Source organism: Lagopus leucura, unplaced genomic scaffold (genome assembly GCF_019238085.1).
Source record: "Lagopus leucura isolate 7727_CA_CO unplaced genomic scaffold, USGS_WTPT01 Super-Scaffold_100008, whole genome shotgun sequence".
NCBI classification, from domain to species: domain Eukaryota; kingdom Metazoa; phylum Chordata; class Aves; order Galliformes; family Phasianidae; genus Lagopus; species Lagopus leucura.
The window spans coordinates 1,838-11,096 of NW_024962265.1; the positions used below are offsets into that span (position 1 = coordinate 1,838).

The following is a 9,259-nucleotide window of genomic DNA, read 5'->3' on the forward strand; positions in this document are numbered from 1 at the left end:
GAGGTGCAGAACATCAAGTTCAACAGCTCAGGGCAGTGCGAGGCGCCGCTGGTGCGCACGGACAACCCCAAGAGCTGGTATGAGGATGTGGAGGGCTGCGGAATCCAGTGCCAGAACCCTCTGTTCACAGAGACGGAGCACCGTGAGATGCACGTCTACATCGCCGCCTTCAGCTCCGTCACCATCTTCTGCACCTTCTTCACCCTGGTGAGCCGTGCTGCTGGCAGACACCACACACGGCTGGGCCCAAAAGGGAGCGGTCACCAACGTCCCTGTCCCAATTTAGGCCACCTTCGTTGCCGACTGGAGGAACTCCAACCGCTACCCTGCCGTCATCCTCTTCTACGTCAACGCCTGCTTCTTTGTGGGCAGCATCGGCTGGCTGGCGCAGTTCATGGACGGCGCCCGAGATGAGATCGTGTGCCGTGCCGACGGCACCATGAGGCTGGGGGAGCCCACGTATGTGTCACCATCATCCCCTACCCAGGCGGTGTCCTTGGGAGGGTTCTCAGGGTTCTAGATCAAGAGGTCTCCCCTGGGCTTAGGGGGGGTTCTTGGGGTTCCAGGGCAAGAGATGTCCCCAGGACCAAGGGACATTTTTGGGGCTTGGGGATGAGAGTTGTCCTCAGGATCTAAGGTGGTTCTTGGAGTCTCTCCAGGGCAAGAAGTGTTTCCAGGAACAGGGAGAGTTCTTGGGGCTTCAAAGCAAGAGGTGTCCCCAGAAGCAAGTAAGGTCCTCCATGCTCTGGGGTAGGGCTCTTGGAACATGGGGATGCTTCACTTATAGGGCCCCCCTGTCCCCTCCCAGTGGCCAATGGCACCCCTGTCTTGCTCCCCATAGCTCCAACGAGACGCTCTCCTGCGTCATCATCTTTGTCATCGTCTACTACTCGCTGATGTCGGGCGTCATCTGGTTTGTCATGCTGACCTACGCCTGGCACACGTCCTTCAAGGCGCTGGGCACCACCTACCAGCCGCTGCTGGGCAAGACCTCCTACTTCCACCTCATCACCTGGTCCATCCCTTTTGTGCTCACCGTGGCCATCCTGGCTGTGGCACAGGTAATGGGGCTGCAAGCCCACCTTCCCCCCCCCCCCCCGGATCCCTGCTTGCTCAGGTGAACGCAGCCAGGTGACATCCCCAATCACCAGGTGGATGGTGACTCTGTCAGCGGTATCTGCTTTGTGGGTTACAAGAACTATCGCTACCGCGCCGGCTTCGTCCTGGCACCCATCGGTCTCGTCCTCATCGTCGGGGGCTATTTCCTCATCCGGGGTAGGTGTGGGTGCACTGTGGGGATGGAGGCACTGCAGGTATCCTCACCCCTGACCAATATGTCCCTACACCGCAGGGGTTATGACGCTCTTCTCCATCAAGAGCAACCACCCTGGGCTGCTGAGCGAGAAGGCTGCCAGCAAGATCAACGAGACCATGCTGCGTCTGGGTGAGGGCAGCCCCAGGAGCACCACTTCTGTGGGAGTTGGGGTGGGAATTTGGGGTGTTTGTCCCTTGGATGCAGACATCCCTGTCCCACGTCTTGGCACCAAGAGGCAAAGCTGCATTGTTGATGGTATCGCTGGAGCTCGACTCAGCCAGGAACGTCCAACTTCTCTTTCAGGCATCTTCGGGTTCTTGGCCTTTGGCTTCGTCTTCATCACTTTTGGCTGCCACTTCTACGACTTCTTCAACCAGGCAGAGTGGGAGCGAAGCTTTCGGGAATATGTCCTGTGAGTGGAACAGGGACAGTGAGCAGGGGATGCGTTAACTGACTTGTTTTAAACCCTGCGTCCCCCAAGAGGGAACCGTGTCCCCTGCTGAGGGTGCTGGGTGTCCCCTTCACTCATGTCTGTCTACGCAGGTGCGAGGCCAACGTGACCATCGCCACGCAGACCAACAAACCCATCCCAGAGTGTGAGATCAAGAACCGTCCAAGCCTGCTGGTGGAGAAGATCAACCTCTTTGCCATGTTTGGTACAGGCATCTCCATGAGCACCTGGGTCTGGACCAAGGCCACCCTGCTCATCTGGAAGCGCACCTGGTGCAGGTGGGATCCTGGGATGTCACCCCAGTTGCCACCCAGTGCCCCATGGGGATATCACCCCAGCTCTGTGCCCCATCCAGCTTCCCGTGGGGATATCAGCACGACTCCACGTGCCCCATCCAACATCTGGAGATGTTGGAGGTCGTCTTTAGTCTTTTGGCCATCGGGTCAAGGAGTTGTGGGGTCACAGTAGGTTTTGAGGATAGGTTATGGAGTGGCATGTCCTACAGTATATGTACTGGTTGCAGGACAATATCCCATTATGTGTCACCGCTGCTCTATGCCCTGTCCAACATCTTCAGATATTGGGATGACGTCCAACATCTTGAGATGCTGGAGGTTCCCCCCTGACTTTTGTCCGTTGAGTCAACAAACTGTGGGGTCACAGCAGGGTGGGGAATGGGGTGGTGTGTTGTGGTTGTGGGACACCTTCACCCCCCACAGGACACCCATCAGGCACAGTCCCCAGCCCCTGGTTCACCCCTTCCAGACAGAGACAGTCCCCAGGGCTGTGCGTATCCTGTGCCGTGGGCCACCCCATGTCCCCACCTTGTCCCCAGGCTGACAGGGCAGAGCGACGACCAGCCCAAGAGGATCAAGAAGAGCAAGATGATTGCCAAAGCCTTCTCCAAGCGTAAGGAGCTGCTGCGTGACCCGGGCCGGGAGCTGTCCTTCAGTATGCACACCGTCTCGCACGACGGTCCTGTGGGTATGCGTGGTGATGGGGAGGGATGGGGCCACTTCTCCCTGCTGTCTCCACCTTTGGGATGGATCTCCCTCTTTGTCCCTGCCTTCAGGGTGGATTTCTCCCCCATCTTTTTGATGGATCTTCCCCTTTGTCTTGGCAGCTGGTTTGGCGTTTGACATCAATGAGCCATCAGCTGATGTGTCCTCTGCGTGGGCTCAGCACGTCACCAAGATGGTGGCCAGGAGAGGGGCCATCCTGCCCCAGGACGTCTCTGTTACACCGGTGGCAACACCTGGCAAGTCCCTGGGAACGTGAATGGGGAAGAGTTGGGTGGAGAGCAACCTGATGAGGTTCACTGAGTGCAGGTGTAGCTCCTGCACCTGGTGAGGAACACATCAGTACAGACTAGGGGCTGAGCTGCCGGAAAGGAGCTCTGAGGAGAAGGACCTGGTGGTCATGGTTGACCAGTGGTTGACCAGTAGATAACCAGCAGTTGAGAACAGGTTGACCGGTGGTTGACGAGCAGTTGACTACAGGTTGACCAGTGGTTGACGAGCAGTTGACCACAGGTTGACCAGTGGTTGACCAGCAATTGATGACAAGTTGACCAGTGGTTGACCAGCAAGTGATGACAAGTTGACCAGTGGTTGACCAGCAATTAGAATCATAGAATCAGAATTGCTCGGGCTGGAAAAGACCTTAAAGATCATCAAGTCCAACCACAACCTAACTATACTACCCTAACAACCCTCTGCTAAATTAATGACAGGTTGACCAGTGGTTGACCAGCAGTTGACCAATGGTTGACCGTGAGTCAGCAGTGTCCAAGAAGGACGCTGCTCTGCCCTAGGAAGACCACAGGTGGAGCACTGGGTCCAGTTCTGGGCTCCCCAGTGTGTGTCAGACAGGGAATTGCTGCAAAGAGTCCAGTGGAAGGCTGCCTGCTCTAGGGAACGTGATGGGTTGCACTGGATGATATCCAGATGTCCCAGCCAGCCCTTACGATTCTGGGACTTTGTGGGCTGAGCTGTGGCCACTCTTACCATCCCTGTGTCCCACAGTGCCACCGGAGGAGCGGAGCAACCTCTGGGTGGTGGAGGCCGACGTCTCCCCAGAGCTGCAGAAGCGCAGCCGTAAGAAGAAGCGGAGGAAGAAGAAAAAGGAGGAGGTGTGCCCTGAGCGCCGCGCCGGGCTCTCTGTGGCCCCCCGGCTCCCCAGCTCCGTGCCTCACCTGCCCCAGCTGCCCCAGCAGCACTGCTTGGTGGCCATCCCCCGGTGTAGAGGGGACACCTTCATCCCCGCTGTCCTCCCGGGCCTCCCCAACGGTGCTGGGGGGCTGTGGGATGGCCGGCGTCGAGCCCACATCCCCCACCTCATCACCAATCCCTTCTGCCCCGAGAGTGGCTCTCCAGAGGATGAGGAGAGCCCCGGTCCCAGCGTCGGGCACCGGCAGCAAAATGGGGGCCCTCGATGGCCCCCTGAGCCCCTTCCTAGTGGCAGTGGGGTGACGAGGACTCGGGGTAGACGCGCCGGCTTGGCTCCCATCCATTCCCGGACCAACCTGGTGAACGCGGAGCTGCTGGATGCCGACTCAGATTTCTGAGCCCTGCACGATGCTGGGGACAGCGGAGCCCACCGGCATCCGGGTAGCCCCAAGGGAACGCTGGAGCCCAACCAACACCCGGGGTCAAGCCCAGCGTCGTCCGGATGGATTTGATGCTCATCCCAACCCACCAGCGGGATTTGAGGATGGGAGAAGAGAAACTGGTTGGAGCAGAACCCCTCGAAGGCTCTGCCAGGATTTAGGGGTGAGGGGGACGCTCCCTCACACCCCAGTGGTGGTAGGCAGGTTAAGGTGTTGATTTCAATCCCCACACGTGGACTGCTCTGCCGCCCCACAGCTAGATGGTACGTAGAGCTTCCCAACACTTTTAAGGTGCCAGTAGGGTTTTTAAACAATTATTTTTGTATTCTTTGTAATACACCGAGACGTGGCGGCCCTGCACGGGGTGCAGCAGCATCCCCATTTTTCGGGCTCTGCTGCAGGGATCCCAAAGTGCCTTCCTTCCAGATCCCCTTTGCCGTCTTGGGTGCACCAACCCCCTGAGCAAAGCCTTTTTTTTAAACTGTTTTTTTAAAGAAAAAGGAACAAATTGTATCCGAGCCCTGACGTAGGAGGACACCTGTCCTTGCTGGTGCTTTATATCTCCCCCTTAGTCCTGTAAATGTCTTTTGAGTGTTTATTAAATCCTGGTAGGCTCACGGCTTTCTCCCTACCCCCCCCCCCCCCCGGCGACCTCCACGGGTTGATTTTTGCTGTGTAAAGCAGAAACCCTCCTGTATCAGTATTAAATTTGTCAAATTTCCATTGCTGGCGGCTGCCCTGGGTTCTGTGGGAAGATGTTGAGGGTGGGGAAACACCGACAAAGCTCCTAAAAGTCCTCGGGGTCGGGGTTGGCTTTCATGGGAACTCCTCAGTGCTGCCCCTGTGCAAATCAGGGTGAGAATGGGGAAGGTTTTTGTGGAGAACCAGAAGCAGTGATGGGAGTCGCTTTGGAACCCAGTGGGGATGTTTTGGGATGCTTGGAGGAGTTCTTGGGGCGCTGTTGTGGGGAGCCGGGAGGAGGGGGGACCGTTTGCCAGCAGATGGCACTGTGGATCTGAACGTCCCCAAAGCCGCTCGTCGGGGGGTCCTGGGGGCACAAGGTCCACATTCACGAATGGAGCTCAGCTCCCCACGTTCCGCCGTGCCCAAGGCGTGCTTGGTTGTCCAAAGTCCGGCTTCTCTCTTAAATTTGGGCGGAACTGCTCCACCCCAATGCCCACCGCATTTCATCAGCCGCTCCCTCCCTATCTGATAGCGGCTGTTTGCCGAGATAACACCTCCGGCAGCGCTCCGCTGGCGCTGACGTCGCACCGTATCGCCGGAGAGCTGCGGCACGGCCCGTTTGCTCAGCAGGGGAGCGCGCCTCGACTCCCCGACGGGAAGGAGCAGCGCCCAATTAACGCGGCACGGATTGATCAATCCGTGAGGTTTCCCTTCGCTGGCAAGAAGAGATTGAGATGAATATCCCGAGGGAAGGGACACGCACGGATCGCGTCCAGTTGGGACAACCCCGACCCGACGTATGAGTGCTGTTCCCCATCTCCGCATCCGCTTTTGGGACGCTCCCTAACACTTCTGCTCCCGTCCATCGTCGCCGCCATTCCGCGCCCCAACACCGCCGCACTACATCTCCCAGCACCCCCCGCGCGAAGGGGGTGGGCGTGAGGGCGGTGCGGAGCCGCGCGGGGGCTGCTGGGAGCTGTAGTTCTCTCCGAGAGTAGCGCGGCGGCCAGGCGGCGCGGAGCCCGCTGGGAGTCGTAGTTCCCCCGCCCCCATAGGTCGGGCGGGGAGGGGGGCGGGAGGACTACGACTCCCAGCGTGCCCCGCGGCGGGGCGGGCCCCGAAGCTCTGAGGGAGGCGGAGGCGGCGGACGGCGGCGGCGATGTCGGTGCAGGTGGCGGCCCCCGCGGTGGAGCTGAAGGAGCTGAGCGGTCCCATGGAGAAGGGCTGCGAAGCGACGACCGTTCCTCATCCCTCCCCTGGGGTTCCGTGTTCCGGAACGGAGAGGGAAGCGGTCACGGCGGCCGAGAGGCCACCGCCGGGTGCGGTGAAGGTGCCTCAGGCCTCGGCCATGAAGCGAAGCGATCCCCACCACCCACAGCACCGGCATCGCGATGGGGGGGTCGGCGTGGGGGGGGCGGCGGCGGCGGCGGCGGACGGCGGAGCGGCGGCCGAAGCGCTCGTCAGCCCCGACGGCACCGTTAGTGAAGCGCCCCGCACCGTTAAGAAGGTATGGGGGGGAGGGGGGGAGGGATCGTGGGACTGTCCCTGTATTTGGGGACCTGGGTTGTGCCCTCCCAAACTGGAGCTGTGGTGGTGCCTCGGGACTGTGGTTATCACCCCCTCTTCTCCCCCCCGCCCGACCCAAAATAAGTGGTATTTGTATATGTGGGGTTCCTTACCCCCCCCCTCCTCCCCCCAGATAGGCATTGTGGCTGTGCTTGGGGAACACAGTGACCCCCACAAACTGAGGTGCAGTGATCCCCACAAACAGGGAGTGACCCTCCCTCCCCCCCCCCAAAGGTGCGACTGTCCCTGTGTTTGGGGATGTGGGGTGAAACTCCAAAGTGAAGCCAAGCTGGTACCTGGAGGCAGGGGCTTGTCCTCTCCTCATGGTTATAGTTATTGGGCACTGGGGTTGAATCTCCTGTAACTGAAGCTGGGGGGGCAGGGGAGGCCCCCGACAAAAGTAGGACTGTGTTGGGGACATTGGGTAACCCCCCTCAATCCGGCACAGTGGTGATGCTTGCTGACAGGATCACTCCCCCAAGTGGACAACGTTATGGTTCTTAATCCCCCTCCCCCCCTCTCCCCAGACCCTCCCCTCCAAACAGATAGCTTGGCAGTGCTTGGTGACCCTTCCAGCCCCTCTACCTGCATCTATACCTGTGCCTGGGGGCATGAGGTGAGCCTTGATGAGAACACTGCCCTATAGGTGTGCCCATCAGGTTGGCTTCCCGTCTCCACCGTTATCTTGGGGACACGGAAACGCCCTGAGTGCAGGAGCAGGTAATATGGGAGATATGACGTGGTGTGTGGCTGTGCCAGGCGTGTGTCCGGCTGTACTGCTGTGTGCGCAGCCTGTAGGTGTGTACGTTGTTTGCACGTGTGTGTCTCCATACCTACAGGTATGTGCACACCTATGTGAGTTGTCTGTGTGTCCATTCAGACTCACTGTGTTCTCCTTCCACCCTTTGGACGGGGTAATTAGTGGCTTATCTCGTTAGAATGTGGGTTGGCGAACTTTTATCTCATTAGATCTTCAGCTGTGCCGGGATTGGGAGCGAGTTTGTGTCACGGTGATTGCTGCAGAAGGTCCTGATTGGCAGAATTTTGCCCTTCTGTGTTCAACTCAGTGCGTCTCAATGCTGTCACGTCAAAGGGGAGGCCACTCATTGTAAAAATAGGAGTGGTTGGGTTGGGAAGGACTTAAAAGGTCATAGGACTATGGGATGGTTGGATTGGAAGGATCCTTTAAGATCACAGAACCATAGGATGGCTTGGTTGGGTTGGAAGGGTCCTTGAAGATGGTAGAACCAAAGAATGGTTGGATCAGAAAGGTCCTTTAGGACTGTAGAACACTTGGGGTTGAAAGAGTCCTTGAAGATCATAGAACGGTTGGGTTGGAAGGGTCCTTTAGGACTGTAGGACACTTGGGTTGTCTGTAGGACACTTGGGGACTGTAGGATGGTTGGGTTGGAAGGTTCTGCCTTGTCTCAAGCTCTGCTGTCCCCTGGGATGCCTATTTAGTGTGTTAATTCCCAACAGTGCTCACTCAGGGCATTGAGCTCCACAGCCGGATTACTTCACACACAAAGCACGAGTCTGGCTTTTCTAGACTGTTTTCCCATCTGCTGACCCAGAAACATTGGGATCTTGCATTGAATCTTGCCAAATCTCCATGCATTTGCTTTCAGACATTCACTGATGTATGGACATCTCCAGAATTATTCAATTTCCCACATCCTTTTCTGAAGTTTGCTCATAATTAGTGCTAAAATAGTTCCACACGCTCTACTTTGTGGAAACAGGAGAAGTTCTCCCAAATGCTTTGAAAAACAGATGAACACAGAACAGAAGACCTGGTGGCTTTAGAGAGGCAATCAGCAACTCTCTCCAAGGCTGCCAAAACCTTTCTCCCTCATTTCATTCCTGTACTTGTTTTTCCCTCTGTGCTGTTAAGCAAACTGACTTAAAATCTCATAGCAGCACATAAGGAGAACAGAACCAGTCCAGACCAGAGCTGTGTTTGGGGCCGTCGTTCTCTGCTCATGCTGCAGGCTGAGCTTTTGGGTGAGTAACAGCCATGGCTGAACTTACACCTGCAGGTGTGAGTCAGGGCCCTGAGTCACGTTGGCTGCTTGCTGGCCCGGGTTTGTGCTTGCACCGTGGTTGGGTGGTAGCATGCTTGCTCACTGAGTTTGCCAGGTGAGCGGTCACTGTGTTTTGTGTGATCTCTTATTGCGTCCCAAGTCGAGGAGTCCAAAAGTGGTGGAGCTGGTGGCTGTGCTCTTACAGAATCCCGGGACTGTAGTGGTTGGAAGGGAGATCTGGAGATTCTCCAATCCAACCCCTGATAGAGCAGGTTCCCTGTAGCAGGGATGTGTCCAGGTGGGTTTTGAGTATCTGCAGAGAAGGAGACTCCATGGGTCTTTGTGGCCACAGGACACACGTCTGGCTCAAAGCCACCAAGTCCTTCTCTGGAGAGCTTCTTTCCAGCATCTCAGCCCCTAACTGTCCTGGTGTGTGCAATTGTTCCTCCCCAGGTGTAGGACTCTGCACTCACCCTTGTTGGAGCTCATCAGGTTCCTCTCTGCCCAACTCTCAGCCAGTTGTTAGCGTGTGCTCTTCCATCATTCTGTGGTCTTTATGATCCCTCCATCCCAACCTTCCATGGCTCTGTGATCTTTAAGGACCCTTCCAT

The 9,259-nt window shown here is 57.3% G+C and overlaps 2 protein-coding genes across 2 annotated transcripts in view; both read left to right on the forward strand.

Moving 5' to 3' along the window:
• SMO (smoothened, frizzled class receptor) overlaps window positions 1-5,095 on the forward strand; it is a 5,902-nt gene extending 807 nt beyond the window's left edge. The window contains exons 2-11 of the mRNA XM_042872541.1: window positions 4-207; window positions 287-459; window positions 842-1,061; window positions 1,152-1,275; window positions 1,352-1,444; window positions 1,619-1,727; window positions 1,859-2,044; window positions 2,602-2,750; window positions 2,890-3,024; window positions 3,791-5,095. Coding sequence (XP_042728475.1) covers window positions 4-207; window positions 287-459; window positions 842-1,061; window positions 1,152-1,275; window positions 1,352-1,444; window positions 1,619-1,727; window positions 1,859-2,044; window positions 2,602-2,750; window positions 2,890-3,024; window positions 3,791-4,332 — 1,935 coding nt within the window. The 3' untranslated portion in view covers window positions 4,333-5,095. The remainder of the gene's footprint in view (window positions 1-3; window positions 208-286; window positions 460-841; window positions 1,062-1,151; window positions 1,276-1,351; window positions 1,445-1,618; window positions 1,728-1,858; window positions 2,045-2,601; window positions 2,751-2,889; window positions 3,025-3,790) is intronic.
• Window positions 5,096-6,198: 1,103 nt separating this feature from the next.
• AHCYL2 (adenosylhomocysteinase like 2) overlaps window positions 6,199-9,259 on the forward strand; it is a 44,848-nt gene continuing 41,787 nt past the window's right edge. Inside the window, exon 1 of the mRNA XM_042872469.1 lies at window positions 6,199-6,565. Within this exon, the coding sequence (XP_042728403.1) occupies window positions 6,218-6,565 (348 nt within the window). The 5' untranslated portion in view covers window positions 6,199-6,217. The remainder of the gene's footprint in view (window positions 6,566-9,259) is intronic.